Genomic DNA, 13778 nt, shown 5'->3' on the forward strand with positions numbered 1-13778 from the left:
GCTGCTGCCTTGATGGGGAGACAGGCAGGAGAAAAGAGAAAGGCTCTGGAGGGGCTGGAAGGTGTCCAGAGCAGGGCCAGGAGGAGGAGCAGAGGGCTGGAGCTGCTCTGCTCTGCAGACAGCCTGAGAGAGTTGGGGTTGTGCAGGCTGCAGAGGAGAAGGCTCCCAGGAGACCTCATTGTGGCCTCCCAGGAGCTGCAGGGGGCTGCAGGAAAGCTGGGGAGGGACTTTGGAGGGGGTCAGGGAGGGATAGGGCTGGGGGGGATGGAGCAGAACTAGAAGTGGGGAGCTGGAGATTGGCTGTGAGGAAGAAGTTGTTGGCCAGGAGGGTGGTGAGAGCCTGGCACAGGCTGCCCAGGGAGGTGGTGGAAGCCTCCTGCCTGGAGGTGTTTGCAGCCAGGCTGGAGGTGGCTGTGAGCAACCTGCTGTGGTGTGAGGTGTCCCTGCCCATGGCAGGGGCTTGGGGCTGGCTGAGCCTGGAGCTCCCTTCCAGCTCTGTGAGTCTATGACGAGTGGCCCTGGGATGCCTTTTCCTACCCCTTCCCATGGCTCAGCCCAGGTCACCTCTCCTTGAACACAGAGTGGAAGCAAAGTGCTTGAGAGCTTCCAGCTTCAGAGCTGCAGAAGCCACACTGCTGGGAGCACAGCCTGCAGCACTGCCTGGGGAGGAGAGGCTGAGGCACCTGGGGCTCTTCAGCCTGGAAAAGAGAAGGCTGAGAGGGATCTGATCAATGGCTATCACCAGCTGAGGGCTGGGGGTCAGGAGGGAGGGGACAGGGCCAGGCTCTGCTCAGCTGCCCCCTGGGACAGGGCAAGGGGCAATGGATGTCAGCTGCAGCACAGGAGGCTCCAGCTCAGCATGAGGAGGAACTTCTGCACTGGGAGGCTCCCAGAGCATTAGAATAGGAGAGGTTGTGGAGTCTCCTCTGGAGCCTTGCCAGCCCCATCTGGATGTGTTCCTGTGTGACCTGTGCTGGATCCTTTGGTCCTGCTCTGGCTGGTGGGGGGGGGAGGGGGGTTGGACTCAATGACCTCTTTGGGTCCTTTCCAACCCCTGACACCCTGGGATCTGGGATCCTGTGATCCTGGGAGCTCTCCTGGTTCCCAGCAGCTCCACTCTTTGCTTCAGCCACCACCTGCCCCCCACCACCACCACCCCATGGCTCCAGGGATGGCAGAGCCCCCTCCACACACCCCCCCCCCAGCATCACCAACTGCTCCTAGGAGGCAGAAGCCTCCAGCCAGGGCCTCCTGGGTGGTTTTCATCATTACACTTTTATTTGCATGGAGATCAATCTGCTCCTTTCTCTGGACAGCCTCTCCTTAAATCCTTGGCAACCCTTGGGAAACAAAACAAAGCCAAACCAAAACAAAACATGAAAACAAACAGGGGGGGTGGAAAAAAAACAACCAAGGTGGGGGGGGGGGGGAGGGGGAAAGGGATCCCAGAGTGGGAAAAAAAAACCAGGGGGAGAAAAAAAAATCAGCAACAGAAAAAACCAACACCCAAAAGTGAAAAGAAAGAGGAAAACCAACCAATGAAAAATGAACAACAAAGAGGGGAAGGAAAGCAGCAACAGAAAAACCAAGCCCCACATGAAAAGAAACAGGGACAAAACTGCCCCTCCCCCCACCAAATGGACATAAATGGGGGGGGGAAACCCCCAAGCAGGCAGCAAAAGTAGAGAAAAGTGGAAGCAGAGAAGCAAAAAAATGCCCCAAAGTGAAAGCAGGCAGGGAAAAAGCACCAAAAAAAAGGACTCCAATAGCAAAAAGGAGAAAAGAAACAGGGAGGGAGGGAGGGAGGAACAGAAGGAGGGGAGGAAGGAAGGAGGGGAGGAATAGGAGGGGAGGAATAGGAGGGGAGGAATAGGAGGGGAGGAATAGGAGGGGAGGAATAGGAGGGGAGGAATAGGAGGGGAGGAATAGGAGGGGAGGAATAGGAGGGGAGGAATAGGAGGGGAGGAATAGGAGGAGGGAAGGAAGGAGGGGAGGAATGGAAGGGAGGGAGGAATGGAAGGGAGGGAGGAATGGAAGGGAGGGAGGAATGGAAGGGAGGGAGGAATGGAAGGGAGGGAGGAATGGAAGGGAGGGAGGAATGGAAGGGAGGGAGGAATGGAAGGGAGGGAGGAATGGAAGGGAGGGAGGAATGGAAGGGAGGAATGGAAGGGAGGGAGGAAGGAAGGGAGGGAGGAAGGGAGGGAGGAAGGGAGGAAGGAAGGGAGGAAGGAAGGGAGGGAGGAAGGGAGGGAGGAAGGGAGGAAGGAAGGGAGGAAGGAAGGGAGGAAGGAAGGGAGGAAGGAAGGGAGGAAGGGAGGGAGGAAGGGAGGGAGGGAGGGAGGAAGGGAGGGAGGAAGGGAGGGAGGGAGGAAGGGAGGGAGGAAGGGAGGAAGGGAGGGAGGGAGGAAGGAAAGGAAAGGGGAAAGGGGAAGGAAAGGGAAGAGGAAAGGGGAAGGAAAGGGAAGGAGAAAGGGGAAGGAAAGGGAAGGAAAAAGGAAAGGAAAAGGGGAAAAGGGGAAAAGGGGAAAAGGGGAAAAGGGGAAAAGGGGAAAAGGGGAAAAGGGGAAAAGGGGAAAAGGGGAAAAGGGGAAAAGGGGAAAAGGGGAAAAGGGGAAAAGGGGAAAAGGGGAAAGGAAAAGGGAAAGGGAAAAATAAACCAGCCACAAAACCTGCACCCAAGCTGCAACTCAAGTGCAGGAAAGGAATCCCTGCAGGGCTACCCCAGCAGGATGCTGGAGAATAAATACCCGCCCGGGGCAGGCAGGGGACGCAGCTGCTGCGCCTTGCCCGGCGCCCGGCCCGGCCCGGTCCTCACTCCCCCAACCCCCCCCCCAGCCCCCGGGCAGCCGGCAGGGCCGGGCGGGCACCGCGCTCCTCGGTGCCCTCTCTCTGCCCCCCGGCAGCTCCTAGTCGCCCTGCTGGGCCTCGGGGCTGCCGCTCTTGTTGCTCTTGCAGCAGAAGTATCGGTTCCAGATGTGCAGGAAGGCTGTCCGGAACTTCTTGATCCTGAAGGCGTAGACGATGGGGTTCATGGCCGAGTTGCCGTGGGTGAGGAAGATGGCGATGGAGGTGAGGATGTGGGGGGTCTGGCAGGAGGGGCAGAACAGGGTGATGCAGTTGAGGACGTGCAGGGGCAGCCAGCTGAGGGCGAAGAGGAAGAGGACCAGCGCCAGGGACTTGGCGATCTTCAGCTCCTTGCCGTAGTACTTCTGGGGGTCGCCGGCGCCGGAGGAGACCTTCTTGCTGAGCTGCTTGCGGATGAGGTTGAAGACCTCCAGGTAGATGAGCAGCATGAGCAGCAGCGGCGGCAGCACCCAGACGAAGAAGTTGAAGTAGACCATGTACTCCATGCTGATCACCGTCTCGAAGCGGCACTTGATGACGAAGGGAGCCTGGCTGCCGTTGGGCTCCTGAGTCCGCCGCACCTCGCTCAGGTTGTTCCAGCCGAACATGGGGGTCAGCCCCACCAGCAGCGACACCAGCCAGCAGCCGCCGATGGCCACCGCCGCCCGCCGCGGCGTCACCACCGTCTTGTACCTGCGCCGGGAGACAGCCGCCGCGGGGCGCCGTCAGACGCGGCCCCGGCGCGGAGCGGGGAGGGGGCTGCTGGAGCAGGGATGGGCGGAGAGGGGGGGGCAGGATGGGAGGGAGGGGCAGGTGGGAATGGAGGGGCGGGGTGGGAGGGAGGGGCAGGTGGGAGGGAGGTGAGGATGGGAGGGAGGGGCGGGGTGGGAGGGAGGGGCAGGTTGGGAGGGAGGTGCAGGTGGGAGGGAGGGGCAGATGGGAGGGAGGGGCAGGTGGGAGGGAGGGGCAGGTGGGAGGGAGGTGCAGGTGGGAATAGGAGGGGCGGGATGGGAGGGAGGGGCAGGTTGGGAGGGAGGGGCAGGTGGGAGGGAGGGGCAGATGGGAGGGAGGGGCAGGTGGGAGGGAGGTGCAGGTGGGAGGGAGGTGAGGATGGGAGGGAGGTGCAGGTGGGAGGGAGGTGCAGGTGGGAGGGAGGTGAGGATGGGAGGGAGGTGCAGGTGGGAGGGAGGTGCAGGTGGGAGGGAGGTGAGGATGGGAGGGAGGGGCAGATGGGAGGGAGGTGCAGGATGGGAGGGAGGTGAGGTTGGGAGGGAGGTGCAGGTGGGAGGGAGGTGCAGGTGGGAGGGAGGTGAGGATGGGAGGGAGGTGCAGGTGGGAGGGAGGTGCAGGTGGGAGGGAGGTGAGGATGGGAGGGAGGTGCAGGTGGGAGGGAGGTGAGGATGGGAGGGAGGTGCAGGTGGGAGGGAGGTGAGGATGGGAGGGAGGTGCAGGTTGGGAGGGAGGGGCAGGATGGGAGGGAGGTGCAGGATGGGGGGGAGGTGAGGATGGGAGGGAGGTGCAGGTGGGAGGGAGGGGCAGGATGGGAGGGAGGTGCAGGATGGGGGGGAGGTGAGGATGGGAGGGAGGTGAGGATGGGAGGGAGGTGCAGGTGGGAGGGAGGTGCAGATGGGAGGGAGGCTCAGTATGGGAGGGAGGTGCAGGTGGGAGGGAGGTGAGGATGGGAGGGAGGTGAGGATGGGAGGGAGGCTCAGGATGGGGGGGAGGTGCAGGCTGGGGTGGGCACAGCTGGGTTGGCTGTGCCCTGGCTCCCTTCTGGATGCCCAGAGGGCAGGAGGCCAAGCAGAGCTCAGTGGTTTCACATCTCCTGTGCTTCCTGCAGTGCCCAAGTGAGAGCAGATCAGAGGGCCAGAGGCACTGGGGGGGAGAGGGGGGGAGGGAGGTTGGGGTGGGGGGCGGTGAGAGATGCTACAGAGCCTGTCAGAGACCTGCTCCTCTGCAAGGGGGAGGGAGGGCTGGAAGTGTGGCCAGGGGGATGGAAACAGAGCCTGGGGGGGCTGGCAGGTGCCTGGGCAGAGTGTGCAGAGCCCCAGGCTGCAGGCAGGGCTCAGTGACCTGAGCCAGCAGGGGCTGGAGGTAGGTGAGGGGCAGGGGCAGGGGCTGGGGGTAGGGTTAGGGTTAGCTGGGGTGCTCTGACTGGGCTGGGGGTGGCAGGGTTGGGAGGGTTGAGGCTGCTGCAGGTGGGGTGGCCCTGAGGAGGTGGCAGGATGCTCCTCACTGCCTGCCTTGGCTCTCATACAATCACAGACTGGGAGGGGTGGGCAAAGTGAGTGCCAGGAGCTCCCTCGGGGGCTGGGAGGGGTCCTGGAGAGGAAAAGGACCTTGGGTGGCTGAGATTTATGGGTGGCCTCTTTGCTGGCTGTGCAGAGCAGCTCTGGGCACATGCAGCAGGGGCAAGGGGCTGCTGGGTGCCCCCTTCAGCCCTGTTCAGCCCAGAGGGAGGCCTTGCACGTCTCTGAGAGCAGGAGCAGAGCAGCAGAGAAGAGGGCAGGGGAGGGGCTCAGCCCTCAGCACATCACAGCAGGCTCCTGCCTCAGACCACGCTGGGCAAAAGGCAGAGAAGCAGAAGAGCCAGGGCCAGGCCAGGAGCAAATCCCTGCCTGGGACAGCCCTGCAGTGGAGAGGCCCTGAAGAGCCTCCCAGGCTCCTCCTGGGCAAGAGACCCAAATCAGAGACCCACAGCATGGGAGGGGGTGGGAAGGACCTCTGGAGCTCATCCAGCCCAAGCCCCTGGCAGGGCAGCAGCCCCCAGGGCAGGGCACACAGAACACATCCAGGTGGAGCCCAAAAGGAGACTCCAGAACCTCCCTGGGCAGCCTGCTCCAGGCTCCAGCAGCCTCACCCCAAACAACTTTCTCCTCCTGCTCAGCTCCAACCTCCTGCCTGCCACTCTGTGCCCCTTGCCCCTTGGCCTGGCCCTGGGCAGCACTCAGCAGAGCCTGGCCCCAGCCTCTTGCCCCCCACAGCTCCTTTAGCTCTTGCTGAGCATTGCTCAGCTGCCCTCTGGGGCTGCTCTGCTGCAGGCTCTCAGCCCCAGGGCTCTCAGCTCCTGCCAGAGCTGCTCCAGGCCCCTCAGCAGCTTCCCAGCCTCCCCTGGGCTCTCTGCAGCACTTCTCTGTCCCTCCTGAGCTGGGGAGCCCAGAGCTGGCCCCAGGGCTGCAGCTGTGGCCTGGCTGGGGCAGAGCAGAGGGGCAGCAGAGCCTCCCCTGCCCTGCTGGCCACACTCTTCTCCATGCCCCCCAGGACCCCCTGCAGCTCCTTGGCCATGAGGGCTCCTTGCTGGCTCCTGGGGACCTTGCTGGCCCCCAGCACTCCCAGCTGCTGCTCCTTGGAGCTGCTCTCCAGCAGCTCCCCCCTCAGCTGTGCTGCTGCAGGAGGTTGTTGCTGCCCAGGGGCAGTTCCCTGCCCTTGCCCTGGCTCAGCTTCCTGAGCTTCCTCTCCCAGCTCTCAGCCTCTTCAGCTCTCCCTGGCTGGCAGCACAGCCTGGGGGCTGTCACCACTCCTCCCCACTCATTTCTCAGCAGTGCCTAAGGATGCAGCAACCCCAAACTAGCTCAGGGTGGCCTCCCTTAGCCCAAGCCCCTGCCAGAGCAGCAGCCCCCAGGGCAGGGCACACAGAACACATCCAGCTGGAGCCCAAAAGGAGACTCCAGAACCTCCCTGGACAGCCTGCTCCAGGCTCCAGCAGCCTCACACCAAAGAAGTTTCTCCTCCTGCTGAGGTGGAGCCTCCTGGGTGCCAGTTTGTGACCATTGTCCCTGGTGCTGAGCAGAGCCTGGCCCCTCCCTGGCCCCCACCCCTCAGATAGTTGTAACCATCACTAAGGTCCCCTCTGGGGCTGCTCTGCTCCAGGCTCAACAGCCCCAGGGCTCTCAGCCTTTCCTCATGGCAGAGATGTTCCTTCACCTTCATCATCCTCAGAGCCTCCCCTGGACCCTCCCCAGTATCTCCCTGTCCCTCCTGCCCTGGGGAGGGTGGCAGTGGCTCAGGACCAGTTTGTCCTGGCAGGAATCTTACCAGCCTGCTGCCTCTGCCTGTGCCCTGCACAGCCTCACCCTGTCTCCCACCACCTCCAGCCCCAGGGATGGGCAGAGACCTCAGACAGGATCCTGGAGCTCTGAGGGTTGATGCCAAGCCAGGAGATGCATTAGCAACCTGCAGCACGGCTGCAAGTCTGAGCCTCACCTCCAGGGAGCCTCTGCTGGCTGCCCAGCAGCCCAGCCCCCAGCTGAGCACCCTCCACCCACAGCAGCTTGCTCCTGCCCCAGACAACCTGCCCTGTGCCAGGGGAGGAAATGGGCAGCACAGGCATCCTCTGGGACCTGCTGGAGGAAGGCTCCACTGGTGCTGATGGAGCCCTGGGGAAGCTTCTGGGCACAGCCTGTTTCATCTCCTAATGTGCTGGACCAGGCCACAAAACCCTCTTTCCTGATGGGCTGATGCCAGGGGCTGGAGGAGGAGCAGAACCAAGCTCTGCTCCCTCCCTGCTGCCCCTGGGGAGCCTGCCAGGGCTGGGCTCATCCCTCCAGAGCTCTCCAAGCGGGAACTGAAGCCTTTCAGATCGATTTTTACCCCCCCCCGGCCCTCAAAGGAAAGCTGCTCCTTGGAGGCCAAGGAGATTTGCAGCCCAAGTGCTGCTGCTCCCCACCGGAGGGGGCAGGACAGAGGACACCTCCCTGGGCTTTGCAGTGCTGCTGCTCTCAACCTGGCCACGGGGACCCTGTGGAGCTGGCTGCTGAGCCCGGGGCTGCACCCTGATGCTCAGAGCTCCCTCCTGCATGTTGAGAGCCTGGACCTGAGGTGGGGAAAATGAAGTTTGGGGGCTTTGGACACAGCCAAGAAGCCAAATCCCCTCTCTGTCCCCACCTTGGAGGTCACTGCAGCTCACTGCACATCCATCCCAGCCCTGCACATCCATCCCAGCTCACTGCACATCCATCCCAGCTCACTGCACATCCATCCCAGCTCACTGCACATCCATCCCAGCCCTGCACATCCATCCCAGCCCTGCACATCCATCCCAGCCCTGCACATCCATCCCAGCTCTGCACATCCATCCCAGCCCTGCACATCCATCCCAGCTCTGCACATCCATCCCAGCTCTGCACATCCATCCCAGCTCACTGCACATCCATCCCAGCCCTGCACATCCATCCCAGCTCACTGCACATCCATCCCAGCCCTGCACATCCATCCCAGCTCTGCACATCCATCCCAGCTCTGCACATACATCCCAGCCCTGCACATCCATCCCAGCCCTGCACCTCCATCCCAGCCCTGCACATCCCCCCCTTGGAGGTCCTTTCTGGAGCCCCATCTGATGGGCAGGGGGTCAGGCTGGGCTGGTGGAGGGGCAGAGGATGGAGGGGGGGACCCCAGGAGTCCAGAGCCCCTGAGCTCCAGCGGCTTGCCCTCTGCTCTGGGGAAGGTTTGGCAGCCTCCCAGGGGCAGCTGGGTCCCCTGGGAAGGAGGTGGCACCGCGGCTGCTGCCTCCCAGCCCGGAGCTGCAGGGTGATTTACTCCCCGGGGGCAGGGGGGAGGGCAGGAGACCCTGAGAACGGCGCAGGCAGGAGCAGAGGTGCTGGGACAGCCCCGGCGCCACGGGCACGGCGAGGGGGGGCCCGTGGGAGCCGAGGGTGCCCGAGGGCCACCAGGGGCTCCTGTGGATGCCGAGGCACCGCCCGCAGGCCCCCGGGCAGGGCTGCTGCCCGCTGCCAGCCGGCGCCCCCCGCTCCCTCCTCCCCGGGCTCAAGCTGCTCCTGGGGGGGACAGAGACCGGCAGCACCAAGCCCCTGCCCTGGCTCCTTCCCTCTCTGCAGCCCCCCCCCCCGAGCTGTGACACATCTCCCCCCCTGCCGGGGGGGCTCCTGCTGCTTTTGCTGCTGCCCTCCGCTGCTCCCTGCCCTGCAGAGCTGTGCGGCAGCCGTCGCTGGGGGGGCAGCGGTGCTGAGCGGCAGCTACGCACCCCCCACCCCCAGGGCCCCCCCCCCGGGGGCGTACAGCCGGCAGCCAGGCACGGAGCCGCTCCCAGGGCAGCCCCCCCCCTGCTCCCCCTGCCCTCACTCCCGGGGTGGGGAACACACAGGAGGGCTCTGAGCGCCCCCCGGGTTCGCGGTGAGCCAGGAGGGGCTCAGAGGATGCAATGCACCGAGGGAACCATCCTCTAGAGCATCTTCATTGATCATCTGGGGGAGGGGATGGAGTCAGCCAGCAGCAAATGTGCAGATGGCACCAAGCTGGGGGCAGAGGTTGGTCAGGCAGAGGGCAGAAGGGCTCTGCAGAGGGACCTTGCCAGGCTGCACAGATGGGCAGAGGCCAACAGGATGGCATTCAACAAGGCCAAGTGCCAGGGGCTGCACTTTGGCCACAGCAACCCCAGGCAGAGCTACAGGCTGGGGGCAGAGTGGCTGAGAGCTGCCAAACAGAGAGGGACCTGGGGGTGCTGATTGACAGCTGCCTGAACAGGAGCCAGCAGTGTGCCCAGGGGGCCAAGAAGGCCAAGGGCAGCCTGGCCTGCAGCAGGAGCAGTGTGGCCAGCAGGAGCAGGGAGCTCATTGTGCCCCTGGACTCTGCACTGCTGAGGCCACCCCTGGAGTCCTGTGTCCAGTTCTGGGCCCCTGAGGTCAGGAAGGACATTGAGAGACTTGAAGGTGTCCAGAGAAGGGCAACAAGGCTGGGGAGAGGCCTTGAGCACAGCCCTGGGAGGAGAGGCTGAGGGAGCTGGGGTTGCTTAGCCTGCAGGAGAGGAGGCTCAGGGGAGACCTCATTGCCCTCTACAACTCCCTGCAGGGAGGTTGGAGCCAGGTGGGGGTTGGGCTCTTCTCCCAGGCCCCCAGCAGCAGAACAAGAGGACACAGTCTCAAGCTGTGCCAGGGGAGGTTTAGACTCGAAGTGAGGAGAAAGTTCTTCACTGAGAGAGTCGTTCGTCACTGGGATGTGCTGCCCAGGGAGGTGGTGGAGTCCCCATCCCTGGAGGTGTTCCAGAGGGGATTGGATGTGGCCCTTGGAGCCATGGTCTGGTCATGAGCTCTGTGCTGACAGCTTGGACTGGATGATCCTTGGGGTCTCTTCTAACCTTGGTGACTCTGTGAGACTGTGATGATGCTCAGAGCTGCAGGCAGAGCAGAGGGGATGGCCCCGGCCCGGCTGGCCCCGGCCCCCCGCAGCTCCAGAACCTTTTGTGCTGCCGCTGATGGCTATCAGGGCAGCTGCAGAGGTCAGGCAGACCTCAGGGCCCTGCATGCACACAAAGCTCACATGGTCCTGAGTGCACAGCACACAGGGAGCAGAGCAAGCACCTCACAGCCTGCTGGCTGCTCATCCACCTCCTGGGTGCAGGGATGCCCCATCCCAGCCCTGCACATCCATCCCAGCCCTGCACATCCATCCCAGCCCTGCACATCCATCCCAGCTCACTGCACATCCATCCCAGCTCTGCACATCCATCCCAGCCCTGCACATCCATCCCAGCCCTGCACATCCATCCCAGCTCACTGCACATCCATCCCAGCTCACTGCACATCCATCCCAGCTCACTGCACATCCATCCCAGCTCACTGCACATCCATCCCAGCTCACTGCACATCCATCCCAGCCCTGCACATCCATCCCAGCTCACTGCACATCCATCCCAGCTCTGCACATCCATCCCAGCTCACTGCACATCCATCCCAGCTCACTGCACATCCATCCCAGCTCTGCACATCCATCCCAGCCCTGCACATCCATCCCAGCCCTGCACATCCATCCCAGCTCTGCACATCCATCCCAGCTCACTGCACATCCATCCCAGCTCACTGCACATCCATCCCAGCTATGCACATCCATCCCAGCTCACTGCACATCCATCCCAGCCCTGCACATCCATCCCAGCTCTGCACATCCATCCCAGCTCACTGCACATCCATCCCAGCTCTGCACATCCATCCCAGCTCACTGCACATCCATCCCAGCCCTGCACATCCATCCCAGCCCTGCACATCCATCCCAGCTCACTGCACATCCATCCCAGCTCTGCACATCCATCCCAGCCCTGCACATCCATCCCAGCCTTGCACATCCATCCCAGCTCACTGCACATCCATCCCAGCCCTGCACATCCATCCCAGCTCACTGCACATCCATCCCAGCCCTGCACATCCATCCCAGCTCACTGCACATCCATCCCAGCCCTACACATCCATCCCAGCTCTGCACATCCATCCCAGCCCTGCACATCCATCCCAGCTCTGCACATCCATCCCAGCTCACTGCACATCCATCCCAGCCCTGCACATCCATCCCAGCTCACTGCACATCCATCCCAGCCCTGCACATCCATCCCAGCTCACTGCACATCCATCCCAGCCCTGCACATCCATCCCAGCTCTGCACATCCATCCCAGCCCTGCACATCCATCCCAGCTCTGCACATCCATCCCAGCTCTGCACATCCATCCCAGCCCTGCACATCCATCCCAGCTCACTGCACATCCATCCCAGCCCTGCACATCCATCCCAGCTCACTGCACATCCATCCCAGCTCACTGCACATCCATCCCAGCTCTGCACATCCATCCCAGCTCTGCACATCCATCCCAGCTCACTGCACATCCATCCCAGCTCTGCACATCCATCCCAGCTCTGCACATCCATCCCAGCTCACTGCACATCCATCCCAGCTCTGCACATCCATCCCAGCCCTGCACATCCATCCCAGCTCTGCACATCCATCCCAGCCCTGCACATCCATCCCAGCTCTGCACATCCATCCCAGCTCACTGCACAATCCATCCCAGCCCTGCACATCCATCCCAGCTCTGCACATCCATCCCAGCTCACTGCACATCCATCCCAGCTCTGCACATCCATCCCAGCTCTGCACATCCATCCCAGCTCACTGCACATCCATCCCAGCTCTGCACATCCATCCCAGCCCTGCACATCCATCCCAGCTCACTGCACATCCATCCCAGCTCACTGCACATCCATCCCAGCTCTGCACATCCATCCAGCCCTGCACATCCATCCCAGCTCACTGCACATCCATCCCAGCCCTGCACATCCATCCCAGCTCACTGCACATCCATCCCAGCCCTGCACATCCATCCCAGCCCTGCACATCCATCCCAGCTCTGCACATCCATCCCAGCTCTGCACATCCATCCCAGCCCTGCACATCCATCCCAGCCCTGCACATCCATCCCAGCTCACTGCACATCCATCCCAGCTCTGCACATCCATCCCAGCTCACTGCACAATCCATCCAGCTCACTGCACATCCATCCCAGCCCTGCACATCCATCCCAGCCCTGCACATCCATCCCAGCTCACTGCACATCCATCCCAGCCCTGCACATCCATCCCAGCCCTGCACCATCCATCCAGCTCACTGCACATCATCCCAGCCCTGCACATCCATCCCAGCTCACTGCACATCCATCCCAGCTCACTGCACATCCATACCAGCCCTGCAACCATCCCAGCTCTGCACATCCATCCCAGCCCGCACATCCATCCCAGCCCTGCAATCCATCCCAGCCCTGCACACTCCATCCCAGCCCGCACATCCATCCCCAGCTCTGCACATCCATCCCAGCCCTGCACATCCATCCCAGCTCACTGCACATCCATCCCAGCCCTGCACATCCATCCCAGCTCACTGCACATCCATCCCAGCTCTGCACATCCATCCCAGCTCCTGCACATCCATCCCAGCTCACTGCACATCCATCCCAGCCCTGCACATCCATCCCAGCTCACTGCACATCCATCCCAGCTCTGCACATCCATCCCAGCTCACTGCACATCCATCCCAGCTCCTGCACATCCATCCCAGCTCACTGCAAATCCATCCCAGCTCACTGCACATCCATCCCAGCCCTGCACATCCATCCCAGCCCTGCTACATCCATCCCAGCTCACTGCACATCCCATCCCAGCCCGGCACATCATCCCAGCTCTGCACATCCATCCCAGCTCACTGCACATCCATCCCAGCTCACTGCACATCCATCCCAGCTCTGCAACATGCATCCATCCCTGCCACATCCATCCCAGCTCTGCACATCCATCCCAGCCCTGCACATCCATCCCAGCTCTGCACATCCATCCCAGCTCACTTGCACCATCCATCCCAGCTCACTGCACATCCATCCCCAGCCCTGCACATCCATCCCAGCTCCCTGCCACATCCATCCCAGCTCACTGCACATCCATCCCAGCCCTGCACATCCATCCCAGCTCACTGCACATCCATCCCAGCCCTGCACATCCATCCCGCTCTGCACATCCATCCCAGCCCTGCACATCCATCCAGCTCACGCACATCCATCCCAGCCTGCACATCCATCCAGCTCACTGCACATCCATCCCAGCCCTGCACATCCATCCCAGCTCTGCACATCCATCCCAGCCCTGCACATCCATCCCAGCTCTGCACATCCATCCCAGCACCTGCACATCCATCCCAGGCTCTGCACATCCATCCCAGCCCTGCACATCCATCCCAGCCCTGCACATCCACCCAGCTCACTGCACATCCATCCCAGCCCTGCACATCCATCCCAGCCCTGCACATCCATCCCAGCTCTGCACATCCATCCCAGCCCTGCACATCCATCCCAGCCCTGCACATCCATCCCAGCCCTGCACATCCAATCCCAGCTCTGCACATCCATCCAGCTCCTGCACATCCATCCCAGCTCATGCACATCCATCCCAGCTCTGCACATCCATCCCAGCCCTGCACATCCATCCAGCTCACTGCACATCCATCCCAGCTCACTGCACATCCACCCAGCTCACTGCACATCCATCCCAGCCCTGCACATCCATCCCAGCTCACTGCACATCCATCCCAGCTCACTGCACATCCATCCCAGCCCTGCAATCCATCCCAGCCCTGCACATCCATCCCAGCTCACTGCACATCCATC

The 13778-nt window shown here is 62.4% G+C and overlaps 1 protein-coding gene across 1 annotated transcript in view; it reads right to left on the reverse strand.

The window, feature by feature from the left end:
- Nucleotides 1–2872: 2872 nt before the first annotated feature.
- LOC128898899 (adenosine receptor A1-like) overlaps nt 2873–13778 on the reverse strand; it is a 49224-nt gene continuing 38318 nt past the window's right edge. Inside the window, exon 2 of the mRNA XM_054176311.1 lies at nt 2873–3537. Within this exon, the coding sequence (XP_054032286.1) occupies nt 2907–3537 (631 nt within the window). The 3' untranslated portion in view covers nt 2873–2906. The remainder of the gene's footprint in view (nt 3538–13778) is intronic.

Source organism: Dryobates pubescens, chromosome 35 (genome assembly GCF_014839835.1).
Source record: "Dryobates pubescens isolate bDryPub1 chromosome 35, bDryPub1.pri, whole genome shotgun sequence".
In the NCBI taxonomy this organism is placed as follows: Eukaryota; Metazoa; Chordata; class Aves; order Piciformes; family Picidae; genus Dryobates; species Dryobates pubescens.